The following is a 20,211-nucleotide window of genomic DNA, read 5'->3' as shown; positions in this document are numbered from 1 at the left end:
CATTAAGTTTAAAATTCTAGACTCCCCTTTCAACATTTCTGTACGAGACTGAAACCTAGCGATGACTTCTTTAGTCATCGTGAACTTCTTAAACTCATTGGCAAACACTCTTGCCTCTGAGATAGCTTTATGGCATCTACTTACAAGTAAAACTGCTCATCCCACACCGGATTCAAGTTTCCAAAGATGGTTTTTGTTCTTCTTTTATTTTTGCCGACTTGAACCGTCACGTACGGGTCGCTGGACCCCGTTTTGTCTTTTGCCTGCAAGCCTTGTGCAGAAACCACTGAAATGAACCAGAAACAAAGGCTTTAGTATGACGATTCTTCCAGAAACAAAACCATTAGAGAGAATATTTTCTGTCGTTTTGCTCTGGGTCTGTAGATTCATCCTTGGCACCGTCATTCTCGCAGCCCACTGAACTCCATAAACACCTAGGATGGAGCATGCGCACTGACCCCCACATCTTCCCTTGTCCTTCCTCCTGCTGAGCACTACCCACTGTGTGTGCCTACCACTTTCCCTTTGTCCGTCTCTTGATAGACACGTAGGCTGAATCAGTCCCTTAGCTGGTGCGACCTGGGCTGCAGTTGAGCACAGGAGTAGGGCCATTTACTTAAGATAGTGGCTTTGCCTCTGGGGTATATACTCCATAGTGGGACCACTGGAGCATGTGGCAATTCCATTTTGAATATTTTACAGGACTCTCTTATTGCATAATAATGATATTAATTTTTATCAGTCTCAGCACTGTGCAGGGCTCCTATCTGTCTGCATTCTGACGCACACTTATTTTTTGTATGTTTGGATGATAGGTATTCCAACATGTGTGAGGAAGTAGCTCACTGTGTTTGAGATCTACGTTTCCATAATAATCAGTGATATTGAACAACTGTGTGTGTTCTGCTGGCTGGGTATAATTCTCATTTTGATCAATGCTGACTCAAGTTTTTCATTAACTTATTAATAGAAGTTCATAACAAAATACTGCCACTTCCCACATCATGATCTTGGAAGACATTGCGTTAAGTGAAAGGACCTGATTAAAAATGGCATCAGTCCCTAGAATAAGAAAGATTACTACTACAGCAGTGTGTGCAAGAAGCTATTGAAGTCCTAGGGAAAAATAACATGGTGTGTGTGTGTGTGTGTGTGTGTGTGTGTGTGTGTGTGTGAGGGGGTGGGAGGAGGGGGAACATAAGAGTTTATCTTATGATTTGGTAGGAGGAACATATTTCAAGAGGCATATCACACATCAAAGTAATACAGCAAATGCCATGTGCTACATTCTTAAAACACAGAATGACTGTTGTGAGCTTTTAGAGGAAAACTCAAATGCATGTGATTTAAGAATTTAATAGATTGGGTATGAGTATAGATCATCTTAATGCAATAAAGAAAGTATCTTTGTTCTATTGTGTAATAAGATGAAAGTTAAGATTGGGCTGTGTTTCTGGTATTGCTTATTTTATGTATATGGCCATTTTGCCTGCATTCATGTATGTACGGCACATGTATGCAGTGCTTGTGGAGGTGAGAAAAAGGCATCATATCCCTTGAGTGGTTACCCTAATATACCATGTAGGTAGTGGGAACTAAAGCCAGGTCCTCTGAAAGAAGAATAAGTGCTCCAATGTGTATGTTAATATCATTCAAAGGTCCAACCACAGAGTTTTAACTTAAAGAATTTAAGCCATCACTGGTCTTTCCTTAAGGCTCAGGGAGACAAGGGTATAATTACCAAAATGATTCTCCTTAAAGCAACACACTAACAGTGAAACTCAATGACTAGATTATTGACCCTGCTGTCAAAATTCACTGGCAGGCAACAGATAAGCTAGCTAACTTTTAAACATTTAGGATAATAATGAGTAAATAACAGAATGCAGACTGAAATTATTCTAATTTCCCTGTATATATTTGAGAAAATTGAATAGGTAGATTTGTCAACATTGACAAGATTTTTATTTTTTTATTTTATTATTATTTTTTTAATTTTTAAATTTATTTGTTTATTTGTCTTTCTTGAATTTCCTGAAGGCCAACATGAATGTGCGTACTAAGAACAACATAGTTTTACATCAGCAAGTGTATGGGCCTGTGGGCATGTGTCCTTGGTGACTAGTAGCTTCCCAGAAACAGACATTAATATTGGTCAAATGGAATACGTTAGTCCCCAGAATCTACACAATTATTTTTGACAACAGCAACAAAAATCATTTTGTAAAACACAAGTCATGAAATTTCAACCTACCTAAAATTTTAGTTTGTACCATTGGACAAGATTTTTAAAACTGTATTTTATGTATAATTTTTTATTAATGATGATTCCCAAGACACATTAAAAAACCTCTTTATGGAATAACGCACTTAAAAACCATATTCTACCTGTAATGGTTATTTTTGCTGACCACTTAGATGTTCCATCCAGCACGCTCTGCTTGGCAGCCTTTGTGTACTGCACAAAATCCTCTTTGGAGATCTGGAACATTTCCTGAATGACTTCAAACACCTCTGGCCTGTTTTTCTCCCGGATCTTCATCCTTTCTTTCATGGCTGTGATGATGGTCTGGGTCTTGTCCTCAGCACCGTGCTTAGAGCTCTTCTCTGCTGCTCCTGCAATGGAAAAGCAGTGCTGTTTGACCTTACAGGGTGTGATGGTTCAAAGGGAGATGCACTGAGTGTCAAAGATTTTGCTTAGAGGATCGGGGGAGGGCCTTTCTGTTAAACATCAGGAGACACCACACCGAGAGCAATTAGTCCTCATTAGCATAATTTGTAAACGAGTGGAAGTCAATCACCCATATGACCACAACACCAGAATAAATAAGGAATTCTATAAGTACTTGGTTTGAATTAAAAAAAAACAAACAAACAAACCAAAAACTTAAAAACAACATGAAGGATGCACACAATCTGTCAGGGTGTATTCAATGGCTCTAAGCAAAGTTGGAAACTGGATTGGACGCAAGTGGCACATTTCCCTTGGGAATCAATAATCCAGAGCTCATTCAACTTATTCTCAGTGGGAGGAGCGATACTGAAATGTTGAGTTCTCTCTACATTAAAAGAATTCCTCTTGGTAACAGTCATAGGGGAGGGGAATAAGGGGAAATTGGGAGGGAGGGAGGAATGGGAGGATACAAGGGATGGGATAACCATTGAGATGTAACAAGAATAAATTAATAAAGGAGGAAAAAAAAAAGAAAAAAAAAGAATTCCATTCCACAGATTACATAGCAAAACATAGTGCAAAATTCACTTGGAGTTCTTCTTTGCAAAAACCGTTTGGACACCACTGGTTTGTGATGTGCACCTAGCAGGCAGCACAGGTAAAGCCCCACCAACATAGTCAAGGTGTCAAATGGGCTGAACTTCACTTTCAACCCAAACCCTTTAGATTTATAGGACGCATTTTTTTTGTTTAGCGATTGTCATCAGCTTCCTGGATATTCTGTATTTTACATATGCTCCTGGCTATGGAATATTCCCCAACACCACATCAGTGGCCCTCAACTTCACTATCCACACAGGTATCCTCACTGCTATGTGTAGCCTCCTGGGATGTGAGTGTGCACATGTGTGCACATGCCTCTGTCGTGGCACACATGGACCTATCAAGAGTCTGTTCAATCCTTTTGCCATGTTGGCCCTGGGAATTGAACTCACCCTGGCACTTGTGGTAGAAAAGCACAGTTTATCTGCTCTGCCATCTCACCCACCAGCTCTCACATCATATTTAAATGAGATTAAAAAAAAAAAAGAATGACTCTCACGTTAAAAACATTGTAAATACCCTACTCATCTGTTAAAACATGCCCCATAACAGCTGTGTATCTGTAAATTATGTGTCATTAAGTAATTAAGCATGTTTGCAATTTACCAGTAGCAGCTTGACTACACAGTACCTAATGCTTACTCAGTGAGATGGAGTTAGGTTGGCCTGTGTGGCTGTACTACCTAACAGAGTTGGCTTCAAGTATTAGAATGCCCTTTAAATGTCAAAGATGGGTAGAAAATACCTGCAAGATCCAAAGCACCTGGAGAACTTTGCTTAGTGAGAGTCACACTAAGATGTTTGGAGGGTTAGAAGCAGCATGAAGATGCTCACTTCCCACCCTCACACTCCTGTGGCCACTGGCTAGCACAGAGGCTCTACAAAGAGTCCTCCAGTCCTATGGTACCAAGTGGCCAGGATTTAGGCCATTAAACTCAGGAGGCGAGGCGTCCAGCTGAGTGCTATTCACAGGGTAGCTGCTCACACAGGCAACAGCTACATGTCAAGAGATTGCTTATCCCTAAGAATCAACCCTCTGACAATAGGCTTTAAAATCTCTCACTTCTTTTGGTGTTGTAATTGTGTTTCTGGTTGAATATGTATGGACCAGCCAGATCTGTGAGCTGAGGTTGCCAATTTAGGGAGGGGAGGCTAACAGACACTTGTGTTTAAGCCCTTATCTGTCATTTCCAGAGAAGATGCATAAGCTGTGAAATTCTTCTGTGTTTGCATTTTGTTTCTGAAGAGCGTTGATCAGAGCTTCAGACATGAATTCATAATTAACTTAGTGGATGAACTGTAAGGCCTTTCTATTGCTCTATTGTTCATCAAACCCACATCTTAATTTCTCAATCAGACCGTTTTTTAAAATTGCTCCAATTTGTCACAAATTTCCAGTCCTTTGGGCTTATTCTGTTTATTTCAAAGTAATCAGTGATAACTGCAAATAAGCATTTATGTAAGTTGTTCAAAACACCCTGGTAGCTTCCTGAAGTAGTAAGACATTGGTGATTAAGAGTGGCTGAGATCGGAGGAGATGCACTGCAGCAAACCTCCCTGTTGCGTATGATGTGCTGCCCAGACGCAGCCTCCCTCGCCCATCTGAAAGCTATGGCCAGACTGGGCAGTGCAGTCACACACAACAGAACAGGGAGAGAATCTGGCTTCGACAGAAAACAGTGTTCTCTAGTCAGTGAAAATTCAGTCTAACCCAGAAGGGAACACATTCCACACAGGGAAATGGGTTTCTTCTTATGTAATTTCACAGGACTATCAACCAGAACCTCCTGTTTTCTTTATCTTTTCTAACCTATTATTTGGATGATGTAGGTCTTCGTGTGAAATTCATTAGCCTTCTGTTTCACAACCTTAGTATTTTTCCAAATAAGTGAGTCTGCCTGCTTCCCTCTCTCATCGCTTCTTTCACATCTATTTATGTATGTATTCTGCGTGTTTATATACTTATTTATATTTATGTACATATAAACCTCCAACATTCCCCTTGTCCCCAGCCCCACTCCTTGCTTCTTTGCTCGACAGGTGTTCTAATGCCTCTGCACTCTTTAGGCCTCCTGCTGCAGTCCGTTACTGTCTATCCTCAGGACACACTTTCATTTTTCTCCTTAACGGAAAATATAGTCTTCCCCAGTCTAACAATTACGCTTTCTGTCCTTAAGCACAGAAAACAAGCAGAGGGCAGGTGCCATTTGTGTCACTAGCACCTCCGTGTGATACAAGCACTGCAAACTTATAAACACTCAAACGCCCCTGTGTTTAGCACTCAAAATGACCCACTTACCTGTGTGTGTCTGTCTGTCTTTCTAGCTGGTAGAGGCATGCCCTGCTATGTATAGCCTAGTAGCTGGCACACTGTTTAGAAAACAGCATGTGCCGAATAGATATAGATGCCAAACTAGATCTTGAAGGAATTAAAGGTAAAAAGCCAATCATAGTCAATTGACTGAGTCATCTGCTTTGTGCAGACTGTGCCACGGACCATCATCCTGGAGGGAGTTCTCTCCTCAATGCACAATAATTAAAGTGCTGAAGAATACAGTTATAAAGAAAAAAAAACACGTGGCCCTTGGCTTCAGATTTGGAAGCCATAGAAAAAAAAGGCTGTTGTGACTGTCACCAGAAAGCTGAGCCTGACAGACTGGAACTAGACTGACCTGCACAGCACATGCATCTCGGTCAAACCAACATGGGGGCATGTACCCAGCTACACACGGAAGGATCACGTGGCAATAAGGTGAGAGCGCATGTAGTTAGCAATGTTTAGGGTAAAGGAGACTGCCGGCGGCAAGCCCCCACCTACCAGTCCCTAACTGATGTGCTCTGGATGCTTGTAGTTCCATTAACGTCGGAACTGAAACCTCCTCAGTAAAGTCACAGGGCAAGGAGGGCACTGAGAGCACAGCCCTGACGATTGATGCTTAGCGCCCTTATCAGAGAAGGTCAAGGGGTCCTTTCTTCACTTAGCCTTGTGGGGCACAGGAAATCAATAGCTGGGCCGTGGGGTGAATATTGCGGGTTACTGGTGGGGGGTGGTGATGCAGTGAGAAGGGAAGTTCTGACGTGCAACATCTACCTAGTTTAGGGTAATTTGCTATAGAGTTCCAAAATGGACCAGAACACCGGCCTTCGGCATTTGAATTTTTCTCTCCTCCCCTTTACTACCCTCGCCTTCCCTTCTCTTGCCTCCTGTCTCCTACCACCTCCTCTCCTCTCCCTTTCTCCCACTCCACTCCCCACTCTTCCTCCCCTCCTCTTCCTCCTCCCCCTCCCTCCTCCCCCCTCTCCTTTCTCTCTTCCTCTCTTTTTCCCTTTCTTTTCAGACAGGGTCTCATTTCATGCCGACCTTGGATTTGCCGTGCAGTGGCTCATGTTCTTGAGCTTCTGCTCCTCCTATCTCTGCACCCCGAGTGCTGGTGGGCAGGGAATGCTGTGCTTGGTTTTATGAAGTGCACGATACTCTACCCCGGGGCTTCCTTAGTAGCTGAGCAAGCGCTGTGTCAACTGATCCTCACTTCAACCCCCATAGTTACTTCTTCACCCTAAGCCATAGCTGCCCCCTCCATAGGCAAAGGGGAATGATGGGAATATCTCCTCCTAGGAGGTTAGGTGAGGGCTGAGCTCAAGAATAATGCAAAATGACAGCTATCCTCATCTACTGCTGATTAAATGTGGGATTTAAAGAAGCCAAGCAGGCAAAGATCAGAGCCGTCTATGAACGTATTTCAGCCTAACAAGGAATTGCAGGACTTTACGCTCACACCATCATTACTGTGAAGCTTCCATGAACAGGGTCACACCCAGTACTTGCCAAAGGCTGCTGTCTCCAAAGCTACTAGCCAGCTGGGGTCAATACAGTGCTTAAAGACGAAAGACATTAAAGTTCTTTCTTAAAGTTCTTAAAGAATCTGGGTGTTTTAGTTAGTGTGTTAACTTGCTTCTAGATACCCCAAAACCCTTACAAGTGCTTGAGATTATCAGACCTGGTGGTGGTGGGTTAGCATCTAGGGAGAGCACACAGATGGATGTCAGGGTTGAGGCATCTGAGTGCTGCTTTTGCTGTGCCAGTTTGTAGCATAGAAACGTGTCTCTCCCTGTGACATCACGTGGGTAGTCCTCTTCGGATGCCTGTTTTCTTTCTGGGAATCATGTAGGTGGGCACAGAGTTGACATCTCCCCACCCTCCCCATTAGTGGCTTTACATCTGAGATAACCCCAGCCCTCCTCCTTTCATATGCCTTCAGTCTCTCCATGGAACAGACCTGCGACTCCCCCAGAGGCCACCTCCTCCTTGGCTGATAATCCACAGTTCTTGAAAACAAAGGCCCTATAACTGGAGGCACTGCCGTGCGGTGTGATGAAGAATCTCTCCCACCTCTGTAGGTGGCTCTGTGATGAAAATGAGGGCATGTGGGCAGGGGGCCCTCTCCTGAGGAACTGCCACCTTCTACAGAAGTGACTTGACTGTCTGTATCTGCCCCCAAGGGAAGCCAAACTCTAACCACTCCCTCCACTCTGCCTCTGCATGTACCGTCTCCTCTGCAGTTAAGCATCCTGATCAGCGAATGCAATCTCCTAGCATGAGTTTGGGAAATGTGTTCACTAAAGATAAATTAAAAATAGAATAAAAATAAGTAAAAAAAAATCAGGACAAGTTCTTGTATCTCATCGGTAATTTCTGGGATTTCCCAATTAGAGTAACAAAAATATCTTAACGGCTTAAGGGGACAAATCAATAATTTTAAAATGTGCTCAATTTTTCAAATATGCCGAGGGAAACTTAAGAGAGAGAAGTTAAAGAAGGAAAGGTAATCCCAGCACTAAGGGCATGGAGGCAGAAGGATCTCTGTGAGTTCAAGGCCAGCCTGGTCTGCAAATCGAATCTAGGACAGACAAGGCTACACAGAGAAACCCTCTCTTGAAAAAGAAAGAAAGATGTTTGTTTGTTTTGTCACATTTAGTTTCTTCATATCCTATTCAGAAATGAAAGGAACACACGAACACATGAAAAACTTTAAATGGCTCCATGCTCAGCAAAGCACAGGGATACAGGTGGGGGGCAGGACTGATGAGAAATAATTCTCTTTCATCCCAGCTCCGTCCAGCACACATGCAGCCACCATGTCTGGAACAGCACTGGAGGCGACACTGGAAGGGAAGCCAGCTGGGCCCATTGTCCACTTAGTCTTTGTGATGTCTGCTTAGAGCTGGGGTGAGGTTAGACTACTATAAACCAGAAAATGAAAGCTTGTGAGATTTATTGATTTTTTCTTCAGGGGAATAGGTTTTCCATCTAAAGTTTTTCTCAACCTTGCCACCTGTTCTCTTTGCCTGAACTCTCTCCTACGTCCTAGGACAAATTCAATAACATATGATTCTCCATGGAAACTTTTACGTGTCTTAATATTGATATTTTCCTCACTAAAAAATAGTGTCATGACTGTGCTGTGAGCATGACTTTACTTCTGTTTGACTTTTCCCCTCCTACTTTAAGAGAGTTAGATGACTTAGGTTTTTTTTGTGTGTGGAGGAAGTGAAGATTATTAATATTAAATAATTTTCATATAAACTATTCATAAATGTTGATCATTAATTAGTGTTTAAAAGCATAAAGATTACCATTTTGTTTTGAATTATCTATTACAGAAAGAGCTGAGGTTTTATGTCCGTCCGTGCAAGTTCCAATCAGACAAGCTTCAATAAGTTGTCAAATTGCTCATGTACACATGTGAGTGTGTATGGGGCATGAGGATGGATGGGAAGATACAGACAGACAGACAGACAGACAGAGACAGGGATAGACAGACAGAGGAGAGAGAGAGAGAGAGAGAGAGAGAGAGAGAGAGAGAGAGAGAGAGAGGGAGAGAGAGAGGGAGAGAGAGAAGCTTTGGATGTTAGCTGGAGTTGAGAGCAGCCATTATTAACTTTCTTTTATGTGAAGAATGAGGTTAGGAGGTTTTAAGTGGGATGTCTATATAACTCCCTTCAAGGATCATAGTGCCCCCAGAAAAAGGAGAAAAATAAGAGCACAAGAGCTGGAGGCTGTGGAGGAGTGCTGTTGAACCCTGCTTCAGAACACGACACAGTTGTTGCATCCACGGAATCCCAGCAGTTGTGGTTACCTGCACAAGACATGCTGTGGATGGGCATAAATACCCCTACCTGGGTCAGGAAGAGCCTTATAAGTCAATAACCTTATGTGAAGTACTATTGGTAGCTAAGGTGTGTGTGTGTGTGTGTGTGTGTGTGTGTGTGTGTGTGTGTGTATGTGTGTCTGTTGGGGGGATTAGTTATCACTTATTTTCTTCAGTGGTGTAGCTACTGGTCAGTTGCCTATGGCCTATGCCTATGCCTATGGTCCCATACTTATTCAAGCAGCTGTAATTAATCTCACTGGTTACACACACACACACACACACACACACACACACACACACACACACACACACACCACAGTAGGAGGGGACAATTTGGTAAGAAGCAATTCAGAGGGAGGGGAAGAAATAAGAGATAGTAATTGGGGCAAACAGGATCAAAGTACACTATGTGTGCATCTATGAAAGTGGCAAAGCATCACTTAATTCGCACGAAATTATAGTAGCAGGAAAGTTGGAGGTCAGACCTTTTAAGTGGAGTCTCTCAGCACACACAGTGTGCACTTCAGGGTTGCTTATTCTCGGGTGTCCTGTGGGCACACTTTCCTTCCTGTGCCCTCTCCTAGGGCTGACCAGAGCATGTAAAGGTTGCCCTCTACTCATCTAGGTCTTTAATGGACTAATCCTTGGGTCAAGGTAACTCAACTGCTGATTCCACTGTTACCCAAACTGATTTTTCCCCTTAGTTCATTGTATCTCTTTGTATTGTTGAAAACTCAGCATGAGTGTAGGTGAAACAAGAGCTGGTGGTGTGAGGGGCCAACTACCGGACTGGGTGTGCATGCCAAGCCACGAGGACTCATGAAGAGACCCCTGGAAAACCCAGGCCAGCACAGCATAGATGCCTGGCATCGAGAGAAAAGGCACGAAAGCATCAAGGATCAGGTTCAGGGGCTCTAGTTAGAATGTTTGGTTAATTTTACACATTTATCTGAAAGTTAGAAAGACCACTATTGTGTGCGTTCAGACCTGGCTTCTGGTTGAAAACCTTCCTGAAATAATCATTTAGCTTTTGACAGGACACCAGAACCTCTGAAATCAACAGTCCACTCGGCTCTTCTGTCTATTGGTCTAGTGTCTCCAACTATGCGTGGTTATACAGAGAGATGCTCAGTTCTTATTTATTTTTATTTTATGTGTATGAGTGTTTGGCCACTGCTTATATTCACCAAGTCATCCCCCTAGTGTCTCCTCTCCTGCCTGGCTACTTTTCACTGTAGTTTTTATGCCTTTATCCATTGTTTATCCCACATTTATTAAGCATCTCTAGAGCTTACACAAGTGCTAAGTTATAGAGAAGTAAATAGTGTTTACTTTCTTTCAAGAGAAAATCCTCTACCCATGGGGGATGCTCAATATATTCAACCTATTTGAGTGTCTCAAAATATCGTAGTTGTGAACGTTGGAGATGAGACCACAGAGGGAGAGGAATCAATATCCAATTTGCAAACAACAGAAATAGCCAGATCTTATTAATGCTTTGAGTTTAAATGGGGTTGGATCAGGACACAGAAGCATGGCACAGCGTCAGTGGAGGAGACAGAGGACACATTTCACAAGGCCTGCTTGGTGACAGACTCTCTGGCATTATGGGAATTAATACGGGCTAAAACACATCTTTTGTTGGGCTCTGGGGCTTAGTTAGTTCCGGATCTAACATGTTTGTTGTTTCTATGTTTGTATGAGTGAGCCCTCAGTGAAAGGTTTTCTGCACTGTGAGGACAGTCAAAGAAAATATTGTGAGCCAAGCATGATGGCTCACACCTGTCACCTTGGCACTTGGGAGGCTTGTATTTGCATCTGCAAATACAAACCAACACCAACTTCCTGGCCAAAACAACAAAGAGACATTTCTTACAAAGAGGTCACCAATTTTGGAGGGAGTTTTTTTTTCAAAATTTCTTGTTAGTTCTTAAGAAAACCGTGAGGCTAAACACACACACACACAACACACACACACATACACACACACACACACACACACACACACACACACACATATATATATATCTTCATTCTGCTCAGTGTGGAAATGTTGATTTTATGGAAAAAATAAAGTCAGAATTAGTAAAGAAAATGTTGTTCTCTCCTGGGGTAACCAAATCTACCCTGATTATTATATGGCACTTTCTGATTCTTCTAACTTACATGTAAGTACATATTTTTTTAAAAAAATAGAAGTGAAAGTGTTTTTATTAGCTCACAATCCCAGGTTACAACCCGTTATATCACAGAAGGGAAGTCACATCACATTCAGTCAAGAGCAGAGAGAAATGAACACACATACACACACATGGTTCTTCCTTGCTTGAGAATGTTAAATTAAATTTATATACTCTACCAGCTCTTGGCTTCCAGCCTAGGGAATGGTGCTGCCCATTATGGGCTGGCTTTTCCCACATCAACTACCACAGAAGTATACACAATATAGATAGCTTTAATTATGAGCTTGATACAACCTAGAATGCCCTGGGAAGACAGTGTCAACAATGCATTATCTATGGGGCTTTAGGGTATGTCTATGGGGGCATTGTCTTAATTAATTTAAGTTCATCTTAATGAATAACCTCAGTGAAAGTTTTAATTATATTATTTACTCAATATAAAAATAAGAAATGCTGGTTTAAGAAATAGAAATGGAACATGAAAATATTATTAGGGTTTAATGGATGTGGGAATATTTACTCTGAAAGACTGAAAAGGGAACAAGTCCATTTCTTAAGCATGATCCAAGTGACTTTATTTTTTTTCTCTACGAGATTCATGACATTTGTTTTTACATGGCAATATATTTTATATCTATTAGTGTTCTATTGTTCTCAGCTATGAACATGCTTGTTTACAATTTTTACAATTACAGTTTTAAGCACAAGGATTAAATTTTAAAGATTTTATTTTTTATGTGTGTGTGTGTGTGTGTGTGTGTGTGTGTGTGTGTGTGTGCAATGCCCATGGAAGCCAGAAGGGGGAGTGGATCCCTTGGAGCTGGAGTTACAGATGGTTATAAGCCACCCAATGTGAATGCTGGGAGCCAAACTCAGGACTTCTGGAAAAGCAATGCATGTCCTTAACTGCTGAGCCATCTCTCCACCCCCTAAATTAGATTTTAATTAGATAATGCAATTTTGTAATTAAGTTGAATGAATAATATTGAGTCACTCCCTCTTCTAAGGATCATTCCTAATCACACGTTTTTCGAAGAAGGAGTTGTGCCTGAGAATGCACACCTTTCACCTCGGCACACGGGATATAGAGGAGGAAGAATCAAGAACTCAAGGTGATTCTCATCTACTTGGTGCGCTAAGGTCAGCCTGAGTCACAGGAGACTCTGCCTCAGGGTTTACAAGTAAGGGGATAGGTGGGTGGGAAACTGAATGTTTTGTTGAAATATAGTATTGTTTATCCTTCGCTTTGGTCTGATCTGATTGTGTTGGGGGATGTTACTGTGCAGAGAACGTGAGAGAGCTCTATGTACATTACCGACCACAGCTGGCCAACTCTCACCAACATCTCATGCTTTCCTTTGCCTCACTCAATTCCAGGCAATCCACGAGCCCCAACCCGACTGCATTGCATAAAAGACAGACAGAGGGAGAGAGAATATGCTGCTATGAGAAGGCAGTGTGTTGCAAACCAGCACTCACATATAAGTAGATTTCCTTGAGGAAGTTTTTGAAAGAGAGTTCCTGAATAAAGTTCAGGGGCATAGAGTCAACTTAGACATAGCATTTCTGGATCTGCTATCAGATAAATAATTTTAAACAACAAAATTTTAAGATAGATTGCAATAAAAAGCATAGTGAGTTGTCTCTATTCAAAAGAATCAAAGCATAAAGACCTTGCCAACATATGGCCTACAGTATACTAGAGTCAACACAGACATGAAGCCTTTTCAATAAATCTCTGACTCTGAGGTAAAATTTATTAGCCATACTCATTCACTTCAAGGAAACAAATTTGTGTGGAACTAAGAAAACATCATATGGGTCATATGCCTAGCTGCATCTGCCTTTAACATTTAGCCCCAGTCCTAACATCCACGCAGACGATGTGCAGAAGGATACCCCTGTCAAGCTGTAAAAGGTATAATTGGAAAAGCATCCCATAGCTCCTGTTCAGTGGTGTGTCCTGACTCCAGTTTGAGTAACATTATATATAGTCACAATCACACAGAACCATTAGCAGAGCAGACTGGAGGTTACTTTGAGGTTGCACACTTACTGAGGATGCACTTTCAGCCAGAGGACTCCCTCTGAGGAGTCTAGTGGTGTCTAACTCCTAGTTCAATCCTATGGGGGTGCCCTGGTTGGTTTCTATTGTCTACTCGACACAATCTAAAGTCACTTGGGAAAAGGAAATGTCCGCTGAAGAATGGCATCAATCATATTGGCCTATGGACATACTTGAGAGGGACTGTGTTAATTGTTAAGGGGTGTGGGCATGCCCAGTCCACTTTGGGGTGGGCATAGTTCCTTAAGCAGGTAGTCCCAGGCTTTCTAGGAAAGCTATCTAGGAAAGATAGCTAAGCATACTCCAAAGGGTGAGCCAACAAGCAACATTCCTTTTTGTTTTCTGCTTCAATTCCTGCTTGAATTCTCATCCCGATTTCCCTTAATAATAGGCTGTGATCTGTAGGATGAAATGAACCTTTTATCCTTCTTGTTTGGTCAAATTGCTATTATGACAAGAGAAAGGTGAAAAGGAACAGTAGCTATACTATCAACTCTATGGCTGGATGGGCCATCAGCGTCTCACTTTTTTTTATAGGTGGTAGGAGAAAGCACATAGAGTATATTGACAAAACAGGCTGTGGAGATCTGTCATGAAGACCCATGGCAGGTTCTACAGCCTGCACACTCACGTTGCAGACAGTCGGCGTTGAGGAGGTCCTGACACTTCTCGTGGCATTTCACCCCACACTCCAGACACTTCATGCCTTGCCTTGCGATGCCCCACAGCAGCCCTTCACATTCGTAGCAGTAGGTGGGCGTGGTCGCTGTCCAGACCTCAAAGTTGTGTGGGGTTGTGGAAGAAATGGGGTAGATCAACGCCTGCAAGGTCTTCTTGAACACGTGCATTTTCTGTGAGGATGAGAGCAGGGACAAGGCAGAACAAGTCAGTGGGTTTGGGAAAATTTAACACAAAATGGACCATTTTGTCATTTTCCACTGAAATTGCCATTTTGAGAGAGCCTTTGATTTTGATGTAAGTGGTCAGTTCTAACTTGTCCTTCTGCTCGCTTATTCTGTTTTAAGGCCCAGTTTGGTCATTTTAACTAAAGTGCTCCCCAATGGTCTTACATACCGGAGTGGGCTCCACTCTCACCCAGGTCCTTCCACAGTTGCCTGTAGTTCTAACCACCTGCTCGTGGCTGTGCCTCACTGTATCACAAACTCCAAGAGGGCACGGATGAATATCTTACCACCCACAGCAGTGCCCTGAGCCCAATCTAGCCCCTGTCTTATTAACTCAAAACATTAATTTACATGACTGACCTTAATCTTAGTTGGCTCGTAGTAAAATTAAGTATGTGGGAAGCATTTTTGATGCTAGCCACAACCCTCTAGAAACATTGCAATGCCACTTCATCTTCCACTCAGACCCTTCCTCCCTAACTGGGGAGCCTTGCTAACACTTCACCCTTCAAACAGTGCAACTGGTGGATCACAACAGTTCACTGAGCTGCTAGCCAGAGCTATTTAGTGAAAGAATGTGATACTTTAAATGGCTCCCTTTGGCTAATGGCTGGTTGCTAATCTATTTTAAACCTTTGAGACCCTTCACAATAAATACTACGTTCTAAAACACATGTACTTTTTTTTCAAAGTATAGTAAATCACACACACCGTAAAATAATGTATCAAATAGAAAGACACTGAAATCAAAAATAAAAAGTATACAATTAAGTTTTCTTTTTCTGAGTTATGTGTGGTTCCATACATGGCCTTCCAGTGTTTTATCTATGTAAAAGTAGGAAAACAACGTTATTTTAATATTACTTAACAGATTTTTAACAAGGAAGACCAGTTTTGAGTGTATGCAGACAGTTCTTAGACTCTTTAAAGGGGAGTAGGGATTATCTCATGTCCTGAAAAGCCTCTACAGCCAAGAAGAATGAAGAGGCTGCTTGGGTTCTAAACGAGTATTTTGTTTAAAAATCTCTGCGCTAGGTGTGTTACATTAATATGTTATTTTATTGACACATGAAGACACTGGACAGAAATGTACTTCTTTCTTGTAAGCATCAGAAGAATATTCAATGACTACAAAATAAAGCAATCAGGCTGCTTGCCAAAAGCAGCGAGTGGTGTCGTAAGCCATCATCAGTGTGCCATCTGCCAATGTTAATAGACACATTAGGAGCAAAGCTCGGCTGCCTCCGCGCCATGTTCTTCCCCGACATCCTGCTTCAGTGTTAACCAGTGAAGGTCCATTTCACTGCATTCTTGGAGTTCTCTCATGTAAACCAACAACTTTATATTCTCCAAAACAGTCTCATTCTGATAGCTTGAAGAAAAGCATGATTCTTGTTTGAAACAATGTTCCTGCACTCAGTGCATCCCAGTCAGGAAAGAATTGCATGAGTGTCCCACAGCAGGTTTAGCACTTGTACACAAAAGCATCAGTGAGAGCCACAGAGTGAACATTGTATCCAATGTGACCTTTGAAATGGCCTTTGAGCAGGAGGACTCAATACTGCTACAAGTTTATGAGTGTAAAAATGGACACAGTTTCAAAGTGGAATAACTCATTAGCATAGCCACCATGGAATGCTGACCCATGGTCTTAATATTTATTTAGATGAAGTTTTATTAGAGTTAAAAAACAAATAGCACACATACACACATATACACATATATTGTGGATTTACATATATATATATATGTTAGATTTTTGTATATATACATATTTGTGTGTATATATGTATATACATATTTATACTATACATACACACATGATTCATACATATATAAAGGAAGATGATAAATAATATGACTTTTACTTATATTATTACATTAGAGATGATAGTTATCATACTCCAAAGAAATTTGAGGGTAACTTCAAAAGACAGTAGGCAAGGATACAGTAGGTGATGTGAAGGCCAAGGACTGTGCATACAGCAGAGAATATGTGGTCTGTTTCTACTTGGATGGAACCCAAAAAGCAATGCATGTAGATCTTTCAAACATTATAAGTGCCAGTCTTTCTCCAAACCAAGATTTCAAAGAAAATTTATATATTCACTTATGGATATGTACATACACACACACACACACACACACACACACACACACACACACACTTATACAGTGGCTAGAGAAGACCAATTTGCTAAGTGCAAGGAGTCAAACTTTGTGTGAATTGGACCAGAAGAAGAAACTGTAGCCACTTTAGTGTGGAAACTCTAACATTTGGCCACCCTGATAGGCGCTAAATTTTAATGAGTCATCTGGCAGAACCCATGAAAAAAGGTTGGGTGTTTTAGTGGGTGTCAAGGGACATGGTAATATCATCACTTGGGGAGCTGTGGCAGGAGGGTTGTGGCTGAGCACAGTGACAGACTAGTCTATATAGCAAGGAGACCTTCTATAAACCAACCCAAACTAAACTAAACTGGGCAGGGAACAGGGTGGGGGTGGGGAGAGCAAATACAAGAAAGATTTGATTGAAAACAAAGAAAAAACCCAGAGTTGGCAAAGATGATGCTAATTTTACAAAATTGATAAAATCTAGTAGATAATACTATAAAGACACATATCCTTACAATGTTAATTATACAATCAATTAACCAGTACTGAACTCTAAAGTATAGAAAAAGAAGGTAAGTATCATCAGCCAGTGGCAAAGTGTAGGCTAAGTGTGTGTGAGGGCTGGGGACAATTCCTAGCACTGGCCGTGACAACAATAACAGTGGAGGAAAGACAACCTTTCATAGCTTCATTGAGTGTAGATGCAAAGCCAAGTCAAGAACCACTGTTTAAAGAATGTGGTTGAATTGCTACATGAAGTGACTGATGCAAGGGTCTTATGACCACCCTCAAATAATCATCGGGTTCCAGTGATTTCAGGCAAGTTTGGCATGGTACCTTACTCCTGAAAATGATCTGAGATCTCGAAACAAGGAAACTCCCAAGCGGCTCTTTTGAAGCTAGTTTAGAACAGGTATCACAAGTGTTCAAGGATATGACCAACCAAAGGCTATTTTGATTTATGAATGTGAATATGTACATAAAAGGTACCTATTCACATATTTTATGTTATATTTTATGTACATGGATGTATAATATATACCACATATATTTTTATATAATTATAATAATATAATATATACAAAACCCCAATATGCTTACTTAGTTAACACATTAAAAACTCAATAGCAGGAGACTGTTTGTGACTTGCCCTAGGTCTTTCAGCAAGGAACTGGGGAACTGTGTCCCCAGAAATCTCAAGCCAAAGACTGTGCTGATAAAGAACAGAGGTCTCTGCAGCAGAGATGTCTTAGAGTCGAAGTGTGCTGACTCCCCTTACAGAAGACCTGGGTTCAATTCCCAGCAACCACATACTTAAAAGCAAAACCTCTAAAAAGAAAAACAGAAGCCAGACCGGTAAAAGCACTTGTGAATAAGACATAATTTAAAACTGTGTCCCGACTGTTATTTTCCACGTCAGCCTTCCTAGAAAAGAACTCAAGCCTCAACTGCCAGGAGACAGGGAGACATACCTGTGCACGAAGCTGACTGCCCCGTGTGACACTACAGACTCTAGAGCCCTTCTTTCTTGGAAGAGACGACTGTGCTTTTGATTGTCTGTCTCTCTAATACTGAAATGCCACCACCTGCTGCTGTTTCCCTGGCAGCCAGATCAATCCCTTCGCACAGGTGACACCCTGTGCTTTTTTTTTTTTTTTTGGTCCAATTCAGAGTGCCCAGAAGGACTTCAGAGATGCAGTGTGGAAACCGTTCACTTCAGCATTTATGTCATTTGCCCATGTAATGACAGAACCTGACGGCTTGTCAGGAGTGACATTTAATATGCCTGCTCTACACAAGTCATATTTCATTACTTTTCAAGACAGGGGCCCCAGGGAAATGAGCTTGGTGGATTTGAGAGGGAGCTAAAGCAGTTCATTCATCCATCCATTGGACACCCCCCCCCCCAGAGAGGCCCACTGCTCAGGGCTCTTTAAACAAGTAAGATGCTATTTTTAGGTTGCCGACAAATAGATTGATAGGTAATTTACTTCTGAGGGGAAGATGCTGCGGTTCTTGTCTTGGGTCTCAGGAAATGTAGAGACATCCCACTGACTTCTATTGTTCACTGGAATAAATATTCGCATTTCAAGTAATATGGAATACTGCAAGTAGCAGTAGCGAAAGGATTTGGAAATAGGCTTTTTGGTTGTTACTTTTTGTTTTTGTGCTACCAGAGATTGCATCTAGGTTCTAGGGGTAGGGAAAACACGGCCACTGAGTACAACACTAGAAGAACGCCATGTTTCAAAATATAAGAAAAAATCAAAATACACAAGTTATGAGTAAGGATCCTTCAACTCTATTTCCTCAGGAGAAAATGACCAAATTGCTTGAGATTCATTAAGAGTTTTTCTCTTACGCCAGAAGCAGAAGATTTCGTGTTGTGTCTAAATTATATTCAAAATATTACAGAATGTCATAAATCTGATAGGTAAGAAAAAGATCTGTGCTCTGTGACACAACAGAAAATGCATCAAGACGACAGCCACACCTCCCTGTACAGCACCCAGGCTCCTCTTGTCTGACGCTAAGCAGGGCGTGGTCTAGTTAGTACTTGGATGGGGGAATGCATTAACCAGTTGCAACCGAAAGATACACAGATGGATGTGTGCAAGGAATAGCAGGGCTCTCTCCATCCCATCACACCTCTGAATGGACACCTGAAGTGTCTCCATGTGCGCATGTACGTGTGTGTGTGTGTGTGTGTGTGTGTGTGTGTGTGTGTGTGTGTGTATGCATACACAGGGGCTGCATTCTGATAGAAAGGTCTGGGAAAGAATTTATAGATGTAAGACGACAATGACAGGAAGCAGAGCAAAAAATATGAAATATGTCGTTAGCAAATGTCAACTATGATGACAGTTAAAACAAGATATAAAATGTTCACAGAATTTTTGTCCTACAAGGATAACAGAGAGAGGGGGTGGGTTTGGAAATATTAGCTCCTGTAAGGAAGGACTCTGAAACATTTCAGGCAAATTCCTGTCTGAGTGCCTGCAGCAGGATGGCCACAGCACAAGGCACACACTGTTAACCAGTCCTCTCTCCCCAGGCTGTACCTGAAGCCAATTACACCAGAACTGCCAGGAGTGACCAGCTATCAGTGGGTTTTAAAGCTCCCTCTGCGCTTCTAATGAGCCAGGCTTAAGAATCGCTGACCTAGATCCTGGCATCCTCCTCCTGTCGTCTAAGCAGGATGGCTCTTGTAGTCAACAAGACCTTATAAAGCATCTTCCTTGCACCTGACATAGTTCTAAGCAGTGGTGAGGAGAGGATTTAATAAGAACAATGAATGGCACACACAACTGCCTGCCAGAACGTCAGAGAAGTTTATGCAAAATGCTAATATCCAACATGATAAGGAACAGAACAGCAGCTCATTGGTATTATTCACTAATCCCCGTGTTAGCCAAATGACAAGTATACGTGTACTCCCATAATCCTCTGTGTTGCTGCTATGTCACTTTATAGGTAAGAATTGCTAATATTTGAAGAACTAACAATATTCATT

General features: G+C 41.8%; 1 protein-coding gene across 1 annotated transcript in view; it reads right to left on the bottom strand.

Annotated features, from left to right (window-relative positions):
• The window catches only part of UNC13C (unc-13 homolog C), a 435,075-nt gene that overhangs the window by 246,728 nt on the left and 168,136 nt on the right, over positions 1 to 20,211 (bottom strand). The window contains exons 7-9 of the mRNA XM_084752876.1: positions 14,309 to 14,528; positions 2,389 to 2,616; positions 145 to 286 (exon numbers count right to left, since the gene is read on the bottom strand). Coding sequence (XP_084609002.1) covers positions 145 to 286; positions 2,389 to 2,616; positions 14,309 to 14,528 — 590 coding nt within the window. The remainder of the gene's footprint in view (positions 1 to 144; positions 287 to 2,388; positions 2,617 to 14,308; positions 14,529 to 20,211) is intronic.

The sequence above is a fragment of the Acomys minous genome, assembly GCF_964271855.1.
Source record: "Acomys minous genome assembly, chromosome: 13".
In the NCBI taxonomy this organism is placed as follows: Eukaryota; Metazoa; Chordata; class Mammalia; order Rodentia; family Muridae; genus Acomys; species Acomys minous.
This window is presented reverse-complemented; position numbering and strand designations above follow the sequence as displayed.